We start from the raw sequence: 19,112 nt of genomic DNA on the forward strand, positions 1-19,112 counted from the left end.
GGTCCTCAAAAATATTTCATGATCTACAGCAACAGCTAATGACAGGTTTCGAGGTCTGTATAAAGTGGCTTCTAGACGTAGAAAGCAACAATTAGGACACAAGACAGAGATGGAAAAGAAGAAACTTCATCACTAGGGAGAAATCAAATCCTAAAAACCTTGGTCTATTTATCAAATTGTTGCTTGAATGGATAGCCCCCAGAATACAAAAACTTACAGGCTCCTCAGCTCCCTTTTAATTGAAACTTCCTCTGTGGATTCTGGATGGAAATTACTATGTTTGGGCCCCTTCGATCAAAACTATTGTTGCATTCAAGGCATTTTCAGCACTCCGGCTTGCACGGGAGGAAGTTCTGGGCTCAAATTTCGGGAGATACTGCTGGCTGAGTATTCTTTTATCTAACCGCAATAGATGGGGATCTCACCATCATCCTTTTAATTTTTGAATAAGAACAGTAGAGCTCGTTCGGTTGCCCTAGATTTGCCTGTTCCAATATCTTATCCACCGAATAGAGGACTCCCATGCACCGGCGAACATAGCGGGTATGAGACGTGCAGTCTTTATAAGCCTTTTTCTTGGTAGATCCAGTCATTAATCATCTTGAGCTGGTTGAGTTGTCTGATCAACAAGTCACCATTTCCATTCGCATCCTCCAACATAAGAGAACAGAGCGAAAACCATATCGACACAATATTGAACCAGCCAATGTGGAGAGGAACAACAAAACCCAACAATGGACTCAACAGAAACACGAGCTTTTCAGATCCCACGCTCCAAATGGGTTCAATAATCGGGGTTCCTACCCTGTTTACAGCCTCATAATGATCAAAATATCTTAGCACATGCAAAAGAGGGGCCTTTCTCTTTTCCAGTGTATATGTGCTCGGTTGCATTTGAAAATTTCAACTATAATTTTATAAAATAATATACATGCAATGGCCTGGATGAAAAATTAGACAATTATGAAAAGAAAGCACGACAAGGTGGTCATCAAAACATCCATAATGCCATGCAGCTTTGTAGCGCTGGTACCTGATCAACACTGAACTCATCTCAGCCTCGATTCTTTCTTTGCCTGAAATAGTAGAATTTAAAAAACAAACAAAGAAAAAAAAAAAGGAATGAGTCAACTCCACAAACATTACTCATGTTACTATTAGTTGATGCCTTCCTAACAAAGCCAATAAATACTGATGATTACCCTCCTACTAATTATATGTTCTTTAAAGAGTGTAGTTGGTGTGAGTACTTCCGATTCTTCTGCTGTGTCCGCCAAAAGCAAGCTAGCGCCCCAAATGCGCAGCTGGCAAAGGCAATGGCCATGGCAGCTCCAAGCGGTACAGCAACCGCATTTGTTGAGGTGGTGATGTCATCTGCCACCAATTCATCGCTTCTGTTTCTGCTGAGGCTTGCATCCTTGTAAGAAGACACTAGAGTTTTCCCATAATATTGAACCAAAAACTTGAACACTTCATCCTCATTCCAATCTACTTGACTTGTGCCAGTTCTATTATTACTGATCGAAGAAAGATGGCATGATGGGCAGAGTTTCTCTGGGGGCCATATAACCTTGGGGAACCTTGGGTCACCAGTTTTTAAGGCTCTCTCTTCTTTCATCAGCCTTTCATTGACTTTATTATGCGTGCTCCATAGCCAAAGGCTTAAATCACGTGTTGTCTTAAATGGGACTGAGACACTACAAGCGGAGCTCTCAAATTAGATGTATAAGACAGGCCACTGAAACGAGCATTTGCAAGTTATCTTTTGTACCTTGAGCACATGTCATTAAAATGTCTGCGACATTCCTCACAGATGAAGAAATTATGGATGAAATCACAGATTGCTGTGAAAGCCAGATGACTCTCTCCATCAGTGACTCTTACAGAGAGTGAATGTAATAGAACCCAGAGGCCACAGCTGCAAATAATAATATCACATAAGCAAAAATATCATTTCTGATTGCATTCTGTAAGTAATGTATTTATTGAATACATCAGGTAAAAGGCATGTAACATATTTGATATGACCTATCAAGGAGATATGGTTAAAATTCCGATACTAGATCTTGACCACATGACATATAGAACGAACAGTTGAGATTCTTGAACCGTTAATCAAAGGGAGAAAAGAGAGTCAGCTGAGATGCATATTTAGTTTCTTTTGTTTAAAGGGAGTAGACGGAGTCTAATGGTGCTTGGAGTCTCAGTTCTTTATCGTCCATCTGCTTTCATTCCTCTCGTGATCTCACATCAGGGTAAGAAATCATTGACCATCCAACTGGACGACCAACAATGGACACCCAAAAGTTCTATCTATATATAGCATTAGTCTACTAGATGAAGCTCCAAGCACCACTGATGGAAAAAGTTACAAGCAGCCAAGTAAATCAGCAATAACCCTTCTACCAATTTAAGTTAGCGGGATGGGTCTGTATCCTTTCTAATATCATCACAACAAAGCACCAATATTCATGAATAGCTCATGTGGCTTAATCTGGGTGCACTTTATATGGACATTAATGCCCTAGAAACAAATAACTTGCCAGACCTGTAACAAATTCATCCATCTTATTGCAAACATTGCACACTTCTTGTTCAGTCAAGGCCTTGGCACTGAAATCTTCTACGCACAGTGGGGTACCTGCACTAGAATTTCACTCCCATATATGACAGCAATTACTTCTTAACATCCCAACCATCCTCCCTCAGGGTATAAATCCAGGTATCCTGCACTTTGTTAAAAAGCAATAACCAAATTATGAGATTTTCTTAGTTGTAAACCCCTGAAATTTATAAACTCTTCTTATAGCAATTCCTTCCTGACACCCCAAACCACCCCCTCTTCATGGTTCAGAGTTAAGTCTTCTAAATCTGAACATCATGCACTTTGTTAATGAGCAATAACCTAATTACTAGATTTTTCAATGTTGCAATGTCAATTCCACATTAGATATTTCCAAAGGGTGTTTCAAACCCCTTAATTTTTGTGACCTCCACTTTCCATTTAAAATAAATTCATACTCAACTAAAATAAATATACCCAAAGATGTCCCCTCGGTCTCGTTAGCAAACTAAAGCAACAAAAAACAACTTCAGTAAGCAACCCCACTACTTAAGTTGAGGATAGTAGGGAAAAATGCTTAAAGATAGAGACTGTCAAATTGGTATTTTGACAGCTTGCTTAGGCCTAAAGCTTCCCTCTGTTTTTTCAGGCGTGGAATTCTTTACCAAGATTAACCTCCCTCAGAAGAGGTGCATAGCAGACTAACCCTAATGCAATTTTTGTTTATACTCAGACCATATGAAATGACAAAGCCAACAACAAGATTCTTCTAAAAGCAAACGAAATGCTGCTATCCTGAGGTTACAAAGTCTCCAAGTAAAACACATAAACTGTAAAAATTCAAAAAATATCAAATTGAGACCTAGTTCAATCGGAGACAACAGAGTCCCTTTGATAGCACTTAGAATTGAGACTAGAGTAAATCTAGACAGTGTTTGAAATGATCCAAGAGAATCACCAAACTTGATGTGAATTATTTTAATCACTACGAGTAGGGCTAGATAACATCTAGGAGTGAGATCCACCACATCGAAAAGCCAAACCACTCGCACCAAACTTTCAGAGGTCATAACTTAATCAGATGATGTCCAATTGAGATGATCTTTTTAAAATTAAAATAAAAAAAGATCAGACTAACTTTTCAAGATCTATAACATAGCGCCAACCTCCTAAGGGGTTAAAATAAGCCAAATTCCATTGTTTAGACCCCAAATAAGCCGATCAAACCAAAAATAATCTTTTCGAGAAAGATTTTGATTGGGCATATCTCCCAATCTAAAAAGAATTAAGCGGAGTGACTGAAGGCAAAATTGATGCAAGAGTCAAGATCTACCCCCTATAGGATTTTAGTTTTTATCATATTTGTTTCTACTAGTCATGCTTATTTCTAGAGAAGTAGGAGAGAAATCCGACCTGAATTGTGCAAGGGTAAATCTCCCTTCTATTATAAGTAAAGGCTATGTATCTCAATTTTTGCATCATCATAAAAGAAAAGGGGATCTAAACCCTACTTGCACCAATTTTTTCACATTTTTGTAAAATTTCTTTCAAGAGATTTAAGTTGAACAATTTTAAAAAAATTCGTCCCTCTCCCTAATAAGATCATAAGATATGATCTAGGAATCATAAAGTGAGTGAATACATCTAGTGCTGTCAATGGGCCAATTGGCATGAGTGGCTAGATGACCTATCCCTCAAGAAAATAAATAGGTTCCAAGCTAGAAATTTTTAGCCCAAAATTTGTTAAGCCCAAAAGTTTTCGAGATATGCTTGGGCCTGGAGGCTAGCCTTAAATGATTGGGTACCTCACCCGGACCGATAGGACACTAGCGAGTGATAGGACACTAGTGGACGAGTCAAACCTGCGCATGAGACCCTCATGCCTGGCCCAAGTTAGGTGATTGAGCATTAGATCCTCAGGCCTGGTTTAAGCCAAGTAAGGTTCAGGCCTGAACTTTCAAACCCATGCATGTATTTTGTAACTTCAATTATTCATAGCCTACCAAAATTTTCTATTCTTTTTTTTTTTTAAATTTAAAAGAGTACGTGCAAGGATGAGGACTTTTAGAGATTAAAACCATGAATCAACAATAGATGACTTGGCAAATATGGTATTAACCAAGGTTTGTTAGGTGGGGTCTCTGATGCCTGATTATGAAGACAGAGACAATTGAGTTATGTAATTTGTGACACTATGATGTTCAAATTTATTAAGCTAAAAGGCCTGGAGCAATTGTCTCAAGCATATCGGCAATCTTCTTTATTTTTGACAAGCCTAGGTTCATTGGTAAGGTCTTCCAAGACCTCGAAGTACCTCTACATCGCTTATAATTAATAAAGGGAATTCTCGGGTTCAAATATCTGTTTGAATTATAAAGATAATTACAAGGCCAGTTTAATCTGATTATAGGATTTTAATGTTATGCAATTCAGTTATTAAGGTTCTGGTTACAATAAATTCCTTTCTAAACATAGATCCAACAATAAATTTCTTTCTTTATATAAATCTAAAATCCTGTCTTGAACCAATGAAGGTATAGGTGCTTTTGTCCTTGATAATATCTCCAATAAACACTAGCTCATGCTGTGTGGTCAAATTCTCCAGCTATCACATAATTAAGTACAAAAGAAACAAGAGCAGAGATTATTCTTGAAAATCTTAGAAGAATTCAATACCTAAAGCCCCTGGTATCATTTTTGCTGCCACGACAAAAAATCTGCAATGTGATTTTGTACAAATAAGTATAGAAAAGAAATTGCAGCATAAATAAGCAGGTCATGCGATGCTTTTAGATAATGTAGCATGTACTAAATATGTAAACATTATTTTGCTATGGATAAATATGATCAAAGAATGTGATATTATTTCAGATGTAGCACCCAAAGACATGAGCAATGATAGTTATTTCTTGGATTATAGCAAATAGAAGGATGTAGCTCCCAAGAATTCATAATGCTTTGTTACCACAATCAGTATTGGCCATGGTCATGGCTGGTGAAGTAATTAAAAAAAAAAAAAAAACTTTGAAAAGACCAAGTATTGATCAGTTCATTATACGGCACAACTTCAAAGGTCACTTAGAGATGAAGATGAGGAATTTTCCATGGTATTCCATGAAGGAGAGTGGAATGGCGCAAAAGGATACTCAGATATTGTAAAGGAAGAAAAACATCTTTAAAACAAAAAAGGTAAATTACAGGCTAATATGATTGAGAACCGAGAAGGATGATATATATCTAACAGTGAAGTAATTTATGCAAATGTTAACTTTTAAAGGGCATCCATGTAAGTCTCAGGTTTTTGGAGAGTAAAGTATGACTTGGCTGAATCAATTCAATCTCTTAGTCATTTCAGTTATCCAAGCGTGAAACCAACTTACCCAAAAAATGGTTCTTTTTCTTTTTTCTTGGTGGTTGTTGTTTTTGCTTTTCAGAAAGGGCTTCTCACAAAGCACTTCCATGAAAGTGATCAAGAAACAGCATTTCATTGATAAACACATCACTGAAAAACTATTTTTAGTGACTAAAGGGAAAAAAGAGGTAAAATGCATTACCAGAAGCACATCCCCAGATGAGTTTGGCAGGATTTGGGTCCACTTGAAGCCATGCGCTAAACCAAACCTGAATTTGATACGGATTTAGGATCTAAATTTTAGATCCACTTACTTGATGCAAGTACAGATCAGGTTGGGTTTATATTTAATGTCTGGCTCAGAATTTATGAACATAAATCAGTATAAAGTCAAGTTTATTCACTCTTTGTAGGCTACATCTAGAATTCACAAACTTGAATAAAACTTGGTTGAGGTTGGAGTCCAGATGACTGATTAAGACTGAACCAACGGTTCACATACTAGATTCAGGTTCGACCTTTGAAGAGCGGAATTGAATTTTAGTTTGCCTAATCCATATACACCACCTTTGTCTTCAAGCAAAGAAAAGTCATTTTCTTTTCAAGAAGCTAGTACCTGAAATAAAAATAAGCAAGACCAGGAGAGCCAAGTGTTCTAACTTCTCCCTTGCAGAAATCAAAGCTTTCTCACTCCTAACAGCTGCTTTTCAACCTTTACTTATACAAGAAGCACTTTGTATCGGATGGTTCCACACACATTTTTCCCCAAGAAATCTTTCTACCTCTAAAAGTTGTAAAAGGAGTCTTTTTTGTAAGTCATGCTGATTATGTTCCAAGTTCTTTTTCTAATTTTTTTTTTTTTTTTTTTGACGGAGAGAGTAGACGCTTTCCATGTTAACTGTGAAATTCAATTCTAAGGCAAGTTGAATGAACAAAGATATAGGTTACCCACATATCCAGAAAAAAAAAAAAAAGAAAAAGAATATTAGTAATACTTCAGTTAGAAAAATAAATCAGTATACTAGAGACAAGAAGCAAGATACACACCCAATACCCACGAGGGACTTCCTTGCCACATATCAAGTAACTTTTTAGTCTATCCCTTTCCTGCAATATGTTGGTCTCTTGAGAATCGACTGAAAAAAGGTCCGAAGGCCACAGATTGTCAAAGTTTATGAGTATCTCAGCACTTCCCCTTCGACACCTAATAATCAGACACCAGAGTAAGCAACTACAAACTCATTGTCCTAGATGCATAAAAGTCTGATAATTTGACCTTTTAGAAGGATGATGAGTGACCAAAAGCTGGAAGAACTTTATAAGTGGGGCTCGAGTATCTGACTTTATCATCTGCAAATGGTACAAGACCAACAGAATTATCAGTGCAATTTCTTAAAAAGAATAACTTATAAATCTAATCCAAGAAGAAAAAAACTCAACCTTGTGTTCCAATATTATGTCAAATGCACCAGCTGTTGCTTCCTCAACATCATAAATAGCTCGAGCAATCTTATGATAAGTACATAATAATTAATTTAGTCTTGTACTATTGCAAGAAAAATGCACTGGTAAAAGAAAATTCAACTGAAGCAGAATAACAATAAAGCACGCAGCGATGCATAACATTATGATTTCCTGTGATAAATACCTGTTCAGGATCAGAGTCATTCCGTAGAAGTGTATTTTCATTCTCATATTTTTCATCACCTAAACTGAATGAGCTGAAAACATCAGAAACATAACATACATATCAAGATTGGAATTTATCTTGTTTGTAACAGAAACAATTTACCATGGATTTTTAAAGGTAAATGTACAAATGACTACCGCAATGTACCGGCTCAATTAGCTAGACCATATGCAGAACACATAACATTGGCAGGTCACTGTGACAAGTTACAAGTTTACAAGCTACAACCACATAAAGCCAAAAGAAAAGGGAAAAGAACATATGCGAGAATATATAGCCAGTTTGAGTCTTGAAGTAAAATTTCTCGTCCTTATTTATCATGTTCATCCAGTTCTTATAATCTGCTTTGGTCACTCATTACGAAGACACATGACTAAGGAAAGTTTTGAACAGCTTACATAATATTCAACAAGTAAATGATGGCAACATGCAATTTAATTTTGCTGGATTTGTACATGATGTCAGTTTCAAAGGTAACAGAGAATGCTTATAACCAGTGTGTTTAAAAAATAATGAGCTCAAATGGTTTTAAATTGCTATCATATAAATAATCCATATAATTTAGATTGAAAGCAAGAAATATATAAAATAGCATAAAAAGGAACAGGTTGAGTCAGACACTGAAGGCATACGCCTTTAGAATACTAATATGATTTGTTCCAAAATCATTGTACTTTCAAATGTGTGATCTTCTGCAATGCAGAACAAAAATTTCCTCCATTATAGGTATCCTCAGAGAAATGTAGAAGCATCTTTATATTTTCAACAAAATTTGATTTTTTAACTCAATCATAAAGATTGTCCTCGGTACTTGGGAACTTTTTTCTTCCGAACAAACAAGAAGCAAATTAAAAATTTAATAAAAACAAGGAAGATTAGAAAGATTGCTAAACTTAATGGCTGCTGGTAATAATAGACTAGGAACTAGGAATTTCTTCCTTATGAACTTTGCTAGATGTTGAAGCATTCACACATACTCTTGAGGATTTGAGCTTCATGTTCTTTATTCCTCATCTTCTGATTTCAGACACCTGCTAAGGTTCTCTTCGTAAACTGCTTCTTTCATTTGAAATTAAATATTCACATTTCATATTATTTCTTGGTATAGACATTTACATAGTTTCTTATTTTAGCAATTTTCATCATAACATTACAGAAGCAATTCTGAATTGGCTCAATTGGCTAGAAACCAACTAAAACTTCATTGGTTTTCATTTTGTTAAGACATTCTCAAAAACAAAACTTAGGCCTTGCCATAGCAATAATATTGCATGAATGACATTCTTTTAATCTGATGTCACAACACATAATTGCCACTTCAAACCAAAAACCATCTTCTGCATGAGTCTCATCCACACAAGATATCCAATTTTTTTCATCAAAAATCCTTTTTGAGAGAGTTGAATTAATATAATAAAGCATAGGCAAATGCAAGTGATGCAACTATCATCTTAATATCATGCACATAAAAGGAAGTACCACATTCATGCAGCATCTTTTGCATAAAAAAGTACAAACATCTGCTTGCAACTTTTAAGCTGCCTCTAGAAATCCTGCTTAGGTTGGATTTCCATGTTATATACTAATAAACCACAGAAGATATTAAGAACTGCAAAAAATAATGCTCAGATAGGGAATCAAGTCCTCAGTGACTTTGTTGCACGTCAGATGAAAATCTGTAACAATTATCGATCAAGAATTAGAAATTGCACTTATCAAAAGAGTCCTTTATGTCATTAATAACATTGACAGATTCTCAAATTCTCAGTCCAATATATAATAACTACTGTGTAATGCCAAATGCCAAATGAATATCTGACTATCAGAATCTACCTAGCTAGAGAGTGATTGTGAGGACCCATGAGGGTGCTGAGGAGATCTAGCATACTTATATAAGCCAATAAACCTAAATAATATCTTCAGGCTAGCCTTTTCAAATAATATCCTGGGACATTACAAATGAAACCCAACTCATGGCCCTTGTGGACTAGGAAGCACTACAGCACACACCATTTTAGAGCTAACCACAAGCTGATTATGATACTTGTATTTAGATTTAATTGCATTTCTATATATGACTTTGATTGGATTCGGACCATTAGCTTGCAGCATGAGGACATATGTGGGCATGTGTTTAGTTTCACATCAATTATGCTTTGGGAAGATTTTGAGTACTTATATAACGCCCAAGAACCCAAATAATATATTTTGGCGAGCATTTTGCATAAGATCGTGGTTCATCACAACCATGCCTCTGTTTTATCTTATCAAACTAGCCAGTCGCTTATGACAATTATACTATTAGTGATGCAAATACAATAATCTACCTATTTTAAGCCGATCAAGACACCTGGTGCACTTGAGATGGGGAAAAAAGAGCGTAGCATATAACCCTACAAGCATATCATCTTTACAAAATCACTTATATATTCTAATGAGTAGAATCATGATATGATACATAGACTTCATTTATATCTTTTTTAAAGCTAGTACAGGGGGGAGAGAGAGAGGGGGAGAGAGAGAGAGAGAGGTGTGTGTGTGTATGGGCAACTAAATTATAAGCATATGATGATCAAAGTAGATGCTTGCCATCTAGCATGTCCCATCCAAGGATTCAAGTATTAGATCATACCAATCCATGCTGGCCATATAATAATGGACCACTGAAGTACCACTACTCGAGTTTGCTTTCATACTAGTAACCCCCTCCCCTAAACAAGCACATGCACACACGTGTGCTGAAAAAAGAAGGAAAGAAAGAAAAAGAAAATGGAGGTGCCACCAAACCATTGTATCAAGTCTCAGTATGGTACCATTGCAAACTGGCATCCTTTACCATACAGGAACTAGTATCAAGATTACAAAGTTAGTATCATCTTTAAAATCCATACACCAAATCATCTTGCCGTGCATTAAAATCAAAATATCATGCACATGAAGACAAGGTAAAAGCTAATGTATGCTGATTCCTGATTTGTTAAAGCATTTTGAAAAAAAAAATGATACAACAAAACTTGCCTGCCAATTCGCTTATTAATCCAATTGAGTAAATGATCTGCTGTCCTTGCATCATCAATTGATTGAATCTCACTCTTCTCTTGTTTCGGATCCCATTTACCAGATGCAAATTTAGGTGGTGGACCCCATAATAGCATGGGATAATGACCAACTGAAAACCTATCACAAAGATTCGTGTTCATCTGTGCTGCCAAACATCCAGACACAAATAACGACAATCACTAACCCATGCTTCTCCATGAATGTAAACCATTCAAACCATTACAAAAGAGGAAGAAATGAACAACAATTTGACTTGAAACTAGAGCATCCAAACAATTGGAACCAATTACCATGGGGAAGTATAGTGATATTACCTAAAAATATGAACATCTCACAATAAACAAATGAACAATACACCTTAACAGTCTACAAAATCAATCTTAATGGAAAAACTATCACAATCCATACAGAGCATAAAGAAACACCCCATGATAAGTTAAAGAGTAATCTGCTAAACATATTCCCTTCATGCAGACCAACATCTGGAAATAAAACTGATCTTCATAGTTCCAAGTATTCATGAAACATCATTTATAGTAATATCTCCCAACAGAATCATTTAAATACTGAAATAATTTGAAGTAATTATGGGTAACTAAAAGATTATGCCCCTTATGTATAGGTACACCATCTTAATTTTGTTTTGCAATTACTGTGGTCAGACCCCACACCCTTCATCAAAATATTCACCAAACTTATTTAAACCTATTGAATACATTGCAATGGAAATGAACGAGTAGATAGATCTGCATAATTTGACTTTATCATTATCTTTAAGAATGCATTTTACAGAAAGGAAACAAAAAGAACTGAGATATGTCTCCTTTGTTTTCTTCAATACAATTTCCTCTCGCTTCAGTAAATTCAAAAAAATAGATACAGGTAGTTTGGTGAAATCATCAAAGAGTTGATCAAGAAGAAAACAGATGTCGAATATATAAATAACTACATGCATACTCACAATATACACACACACATGCTGGCCTGGGCCGCCTGGCGCTGGCATGAAGTGTACTTTGCTGCACCGCTTCATGCCAATGCTTGGCACACTTGACACACACTAGCAAGGCAGCACGCCTGGTACTGGCATGCAACTGGTGCCATGCCAGTTCCACATGCGAATGAGGCACTAAGATAGCACATATCATGTTGTACGATGCCGGTCGGCACATAAATTCATGGAAAACAAAGAATGATGCCTTCTTTAAGAAAAAGGAAGAAAAATTAGTGCCCTTTGCCACCAATCTATCCAAAGTTCTATTTGACAAATTATTGTACTTCTCTCTTCCAGATCTCTAACAAATAATAAGAGCAAAGATTCTCGATCTCATGATCTGTCTTACTAACAGAACATACACATGAATAGCAAAGTTGAGATCCCATATCTCTGACCATTAGATAAGTATGGGCAATAAGTTTTGCATGGTCTCATCTACAGCATTAACCATATGTGGCAATTAAAGCTTCAAGCCATCTTCATCTACCTACGTGTTCTATTGTCTTTGAAAAGTTTATGTAGTTTTCTCACAGGAGATACCATTATCCTTCCATCTTCAGATTGTAATATCCCTTATGGTAATCAATATTCATTGTAGTTGAAGCATGGTTAGCAAATACAAGGATCATGCACAGACTTACATGAACCATTATCATAACAAAATATTTCAGTCCACATCTCTTTCAGGAAAATAGTGAGATATGACTGTCACGGACACTACCTATCATACAGAAAACATAGAGGAGATACCATTATCCTTCCATCTTCAGATTGTAATATCCCTTATGGTAATCAATATTCATTGTAGTTGAAGCATGGTTAGCAAATAGAAGGACCATGCACAGACTTACATGAACCACTATCATAACAAAATATTTCAGTCCACATCTCTTTCAGGAAAATAGTGAGATACGACTGTCACGGACACTACCTATCATACAGAAAACATAGAGGCCCACCTCAAATGGAAAACCAGTTTATGGGTTTCATAAACACTCTTAAATGCCACATAATGGATTGTGAATCGACACCAAAGATACAATCTTAAAAGAATTGAAAAGAATCACAACTCTCTAATTCAAAATGTGGCTCACCTTAATGAAGAAACCTAGCAGCCTAAACCAATGACCGTTGGATTACTCCCATGATCCATCTCCTTTCAGACCTGCATTTCTCAAGTCTCAGATTTCCAATGTTCCAACTCCCATGTGATAGGACAAAATCAAAGAGATGATGTACATGATCAGACAACATGTTAGACTAAACCCTTGTGCAAAAGAACCCATTAGCCATGGATTTAAACCTTTCTTAAGGAGAACCACCCACACTCAGCTCTAATATTCGTGGGAAGCAAGAAAGGCGATAACTACTATGAAAAATATTGTTTTCAAAGTCAGCAGTCTTCTCTCCCTCCTCCAAGTTTCTTTCCACCAAAATAGTACATTATTATCATCCACACCAAAGTAATGTATTTAAAATTAACGGTTTCTGCAGTGTATACCACTCTTTTAAGTACCAAAAGACAGGAAATTATTCTTGAAAACTAGAAACTGCTTACTACCTTCTTATATTGATTGTTTTGATGTTTCACATAATGCTCTCTAATGATAAACATTTTGTTTTTGCTTTAGATCAAGCCTAGTTTGGTAGCATCAGTTTGTGCAATCAGGTTAAAAGATGGGGCACAATCATGCTTGCAATCTTAAGTCATGCCTATGATAATCCAGAGGCATGACCAACTCATTTGTTGTAATGTTTTTGCACATGCCTTTAAAATCATATTAAGAAATATCAAAGTTCAAAATTACATACATGCATACATAAGGTAGGTAGACTAGGTACTGGTTGATGAATGTTTGGATAAAAAAATATTTGTAGATCTTGCTTGCTGACAAGAATTATTCCCTTCTAAATTCACTGGACGGTAATCATGAGACATCAAGCGGAAATCATTCTGAGGGCAAAGATCATTGCTGCTTGGTATTTTTTTGCATCAAAGTGGGTTTTGAGTGTGTGGATGAAAGCCACAAAGGATATGAAAGCACCTATTTGTTGGAACACTGCAGCGTGGACTCCATAAAATATTTTGTAGCAAGAATTATTAGATTGATTTGCTGGTATACCCACCATTTAATCTCATCTTTTTCCAGGTTTTTTCCAACATATCAGAGCATACCTTCTTAACTCTTGTATTGCATGTAGCTTCCACATTCTCTTTGCAAATCATATCATCTTAGATTGCATATAATTTGCCAGGACTATTTTTTTTATTTAACGGCATTGCATATTCCATCCTCATTAGCATCTTATGTCAAGCTTTCTGTTTGTCCTGAACTAGCCAGTCAACACATGGAGCAAATCAGTGGCACATGCTAGAGAAAACATTGAAAAGTATATCCCCAAAGTCAAGAAGTTATGGACCATTTATTAGCAGATGTATATGAATGGTGACTACATCTAATATAAGTGGCACCACTTATTCTTAATGTTCAATTGTTAACAGGTCTTCTAATTATGGATATACATACATGCATATGTACGTATGCACATATGCATGTATGTATGGATAGACATATATGTATATGCATGCATATGTGTATGTACATATATATGTAAAAGGAGCAGAAGATTATGCAAAAATAATTTCTATTTCTTCTAATTATGAGCTCAAGTGTAAGCCAGTTACTAGCAGACATCCTCAAATTACAAGGTTCAATGTGCTACCCTAAAACTCGAGTTCTACCTACATATGCATGTATGTATATGCATTTTAATAATTTCAAGCTGATGCAGGTTTTCACAAACAACAAGAATATTACAAAACCCAAACAAAATTGGTCTTAGTGTGCTTTGATTCATTCTTGAGTTGAAAGATATTTAAGACAAATGAAAGCACTGCATGCTGGGTAGGGGTGCTGCAATGGAACTGAAACTACACACTTTAAATTATTATAATTGAGAGTGCAGATTTTTGGAACTAAGGGATGTGAAACCAGTGTTGCCACCACTTGTACAAGTTCCGTCGATGGGAATGGGCAAATATCGGATACTTTTATAAAATAATGAAAAAGGGAAACATTAAAGCACTTATTTACAAATAAAATGATGAAATATGCTAAATTTAAGAAAAAATGTCAATGTACTTCAAAAAGTACATACCATAATGCATATCTTGAATCATCTCTTAGGTTTGAGTGGAATATATCGTATGAAGAAAAATGTGTTAAAAAGTCACAAACTACAGCCCATGGTGCATCCAGAAGAATGAATTCATTGCATGATTCAACAATCACATTCTTTCGTTGAAACATATGATGATACGTGAAAGTTTTCAGAGGTTTATAAAGTTGTTTACCATGATCATATTTACAGACAAGAAAGACTTTGCACCATATTTTGCTTGTATCTCCAAAAAAGTTTTTCTTCAACTAATAGCATAATATCTAATAGGCATAAAAAATTGCTCCATCGGATGGTACTACTACAATTACTACCCTATAATTTATTTAGAGATACCCAAGGTGCAACCTTATTCTTGCATTAGTTTACCCAATTGAGTATCATGCTTATAATTAAAATTACTAAAAAAAAAAAAAAGGAATTCAAGCTATCCAAGTTTTCAAGGGCATGCAAAAGACACAAACCCAAGATATAGGAATTAGCAAGATCCTCCAGTTGATTAACATATAAAAAAGAAAACTCATCCTAATTTAGAGCCACTATACCTTCATTGCACAGTCAACCCTTGTCATGATAACAATCCCAGGATGTGGTGCATCTGGCCCATTGAAAAGCCTCGCAACCTTCTCATAGTGTGGCTGTATGATTGTTCCTCAAGAAAGAACAAAAGTTAGCATCTGAAGAATTCCAGGAAAGTATCCTCAAATGTGAGGCTCATATACCTTATAATTTCTACAAGCAGGACACCTGTAGAATAATACATGATACAGAGTTAGCATATACAAATAGAAAAGAGGCACAACGACAAAATTATGAGACTACACAATAGATGGCAACTTGTCAACCAGAAAAAGTGAAAAAGAATAAGGTTCTAAACCAGCAACTTTATGATAAAAACAAAATAGTAAAATAATAAATTATTTACTACCTGACGCTCAACATAAAATTTTAACCAAATCTGATTGTCTTACTTCCAGCATTCGAAACATTTATATGTAATATATTTATCCTTACTCCAAAGATGACCTTAACCTTTACCAAATCAAAAAGTGTGATGAGGTGACCTCTATTCATGTGAATCTGAAGGAGAAGGAAAAATCAAAAATCTAATTCACTTTCTGATTTATTGTATTTTAAAATATCCTATTTGGTAATTTAAAAAGTGTTTCAATAATCCTGACTTGAGTAGAATTGATATGCAAGAGTCCAACTATAGAATATCTTTTGCGCGATAAGGTATAAAGTCATTGGGATTTGAATTTTGGCTGTTTTTGGTGTCTTCACATTAAGGGATCTATTGTACATTCTGAATTTTGTATTATAAGAAGGTTTTTGGTTCCATAAGATGATTGGTTACTTGGTTATTCTAATTAACTTGTAGAACAAATTATGAAAAAGCTATGAAAGGGTCCTGAGGCTGGCCATTAGAAGGCAATTTGCGCTGGTTTTTTTTTTTCTTGGGACATGAATTGAAGATTTGAGTCCAGGTTTAGCCCTCTTGTTTCCTCCTCATCTCTCTGTTGTTCTAAATCATCCCTGCTCCAATATCTTTCTTCTTTCCCCTAATTTCTTGTTTATGCCATTCCTTTGCCACTGTGCTATTTTCTTATCTCCTTTGACGCTGGGCTATTTTCTTATCTCCTTTGCTGCTGGGATATTTTCTTATCTCCTTTGCCACTGTGCTATTGTCTTATCTCAAACTTATCTAATGATATGCTATTCTCTTAACCTCATTCCATTATTCAACATAGTACACATCACATTATTTCATCTTAGTGACCTAAAATATTTTAGAAGTCAACTATCTATCCACACCAATCACCCAATAAAGCCTACATTTATTCGGTAGAATGAACTTTGCCTAGTTTATTATAGAAGTTAAAAGGGTGTAAGAAACTTAATCCTGAAATTATACAAAAGCAGTTCAAATTCCATAAATAATCCTAATCAGATGATTCTGTTAAAGATTTAAAATATTCCTATATCAGTCCTAATTAGAATTTTCTTTTAAAAAGTTCAAAACATGCTATACTTATATAAAAGTGTGAATTTTAACACTCTTCACTTTAAGAATAAGGCGTAAAGACTATATGGAGGAACAGACACATTCATGCTATCTTCCAAACCAACATGCCACAGAAAATCTAATTTAACAAGACAAAGGTGAGACATAAAGTGTTAGGCAAAAAGATAATTATGAGTCAATTACTTTTAGGTCCTTTATAAGTTAGACTTAATTAAATTATCTCAAATCTAAGATATTTAGCAGCCACATGTATCTACATGTGCATTATAACCACTTTCTAAAAGAAGCTTTCAAGTACATCCATGCAAAATCAAGTCAAATTACCAAATTAGATAGTTTAAGATCTTGGATTGCTGTTTTCACATAATAACACTAGATTCTCCTTTTATTATGAAGCTGCATCTCCATTACACATCAATCATGTATGTCTTTCAAATTCTACTAGATTGCTGTTAATAACGTTTAAGGATGCTTTAATTTTATCCCCTCAGAACCCAATCTCTCCATTGAGCACAATAACAAGAAAAGTTCATTGTCCTTTCATGAACACGAGTCACATGAACAAACTTGTCATTACCTGAAAGTTTACTTCCACCAAAGGTGAATTTCAAGTAAATTCTTATAATCTTATCAAAACTAGTCCCTACTCGTTTGTTTCCCACTGATCACAAATTCGCTACAAACTAATATGTCATCATTCTATCCAAGAATCTGTGCATGTACTCCTATTTGTAGAGCAACCAACCACTTATAATTGAATCGTCACAGGATGGATATCCAAAGTTTGCTTCTCAGTTACTAAAGCCAGACAACCCATCGCAAATTTCAAGTCCTGAATTCCACGAGTAATTCAGACCAGAAGTCCGAACCAAACGACAACTGATTACGGTACCGCATCCCTTGTATAGGGCAATCAGTTGACCAGAAAAAAAAAAAGCATGAAGGGATTGACAGAAGTATCAAACGAAACTTAGCTACATAACTGAACATGATAGATTTGATTTTCTTTTTTTTCCTTCCTTTGGCACCCTTATCTCGATCTCAGGAACTTAACTTCAGATACAAAAATATCTAAAGAAAAAGGGAAAAAAAGACAATTTTATTGAAATCATGGCATGCCCAGACCAATTTCGGTTCAAAAAGACTCGTTTCGAACGAATCCTACCGCATACATAGAGATGGACATTGATGGAAAAGACAAAACCTTTCAAGAAACTTTACTTTTCCAATAAAAAGAACTTTCTAGCAATCAAGAAATGCCAAGATTAATCCTTGGTTCAAGAACAGTAATTTCTGATCAAATTTACAGCGTCATTAGAAACAAATTGGGGGAACAAGACAAGAATCATCTGCGGAGAAAAAGAAAGAAAAGGGCTGGCATACCAGTGAGCAAAGAACTCGACGACGGCAAAGGCCGCCGGAGATTCCTTCAGGACGCGATCGAAATTGGAGCTGTTGAGGTCCACGGCGGCGTCGTGAAGATGGGGGCCATCTCCGAGGGTTCGGAGGAGGGACCGCCGAGGCCCAGCGGCAGCTTCGAAACCCGAAATCAAAAGGACGAATAGGAGAAAGGCAAGAAGAGACGGGGTATTGAAAATAGACATTCGAGAGGGGAACGAAGAAACGGACGAGAGATCGCAATCTCTGGGATCGATCTCTCGAAAGAAAGGAGGAGAAAAGAAAGAGAGAAGGGTTTGGGGACGAATCCTCTTCAGGGGACGACGCGTTTTTAGGTTTCAGAGATCCCGGTTTGGAAAGCTGGAATTCTATACTTCTTGGCAAAAGTTTGGAAGAGTATTTGACAAGGCAGCGGAAAATTGGTAATATGTTGCTCGTACTGGAGCATTCTGACGTACATGTCGTGCACCGGAGAAAATTATTGCCTAGACCACGTCAAGATAGACCAGCGCAACTCTCGGAGCATGTGCACGGTGGATTATGCGCAATCGAGAATTCGTGACATAGAAGGGTTATTGTAGCGTGTTATCCACCGTAGGATTTGGGTGGTCTACCTAGGCGTGGTCCAGTCAATAATTTCTCTGGGCACCGAGTTGGTGTTCCGCTTCTCCCAGAGTGGTCTAGTTAGGCGTGGTCCATTTCTCTTGTGAGGAGTTCACGGGCCGGGCCGGCCCACTCAAGTCTGAAAATTATTTGGAAGGACTAAGGTCCAAGGCTTTGGGCCCAGTAGTCCGTGACAAGTTTAGAAATTGAGCCCGCTAAGTAAAAAGACCGAGTTTGGACTTG

At 36.1% G+C, this 19,112-nt stretch overlaps 1 protein-coding gene across 8 annotated transcripts; it reads right to left on the bottom strand.

Moving 5' to 3' along the window:
• Positions 1 to 735: 735 nt before the first annotated feature.
• On the bottom strand, positions 736 to 18,667 carry LOC105046914 (sulfhydryl oxidase 2). 8 transcript variants are annotated; one of them, XM_073252558.1, is made up of 15 exons: positions 18,252 to 18,300; positions 15,565 to 15,589; positions 15,388 to 15,480; positions 12,757 to 12,827; positions 10,624 to 10,805; positions 7,564 to 7,636; positions 7,356 to 7,424; positions 7,192 to 7,265; positions 6,963 to 7,119; positions 6,118 to 6,184; positions 5,944 to 6,017; positions 5,240 to 5,280; positions 1,772 to 1,918; positions 1,203 to 1,697; positions 736 to 1,076 (listed from the first exon to the last, which is right to left on the bottom strand). In XM_073252558.1, exons 5-14 carry the CDS (start codon positions 10,803 to 10,805, stop codon positions 1,214 to 1,216), a joined length of 1,368 nt encoding a protein of 455 aa, XP_073108659.1. In that variant the 5' UTR covers positions 12,757 to 12,827; positions 15,388 to 15,480; positions 15,565 to 15,589; positions 18,252 to 18,300; the 3' UTR covers positions 736 to 1,076; positions 1,203 to 1,213. The 8 variants fall into 8 exon arrangements, with proteins under 8 accessions (XP_073108659.1, XP_073108657.1, XP_073108660.1 ...); XM_073252556.1 differs by having other exon boundaries at positions 10,624 to 10,810; XM_073252559.1 differs by having other exon boundaries at positions 10,624 to 10,782; positions 18,252 to 18,299.
• Between the last annotated feature and the right edge of the window lie 445 nt (positions 18,668 to 19,112).

The sequence above is a fragment of the Elaeis guineensis genome, chromosome 2 (genome assembly GCF_000442705.2).
Source record: "Elaeis guineensis isolate ETL-2024a chromosome 2, EG11, whole genome shotgun sequence".
NCBI lineage: Eukaryota > Viridiplantae > Streptophyta > Magnoliopsida > Arecales > Arecaceae > Elaeis > Elaeis guineensis.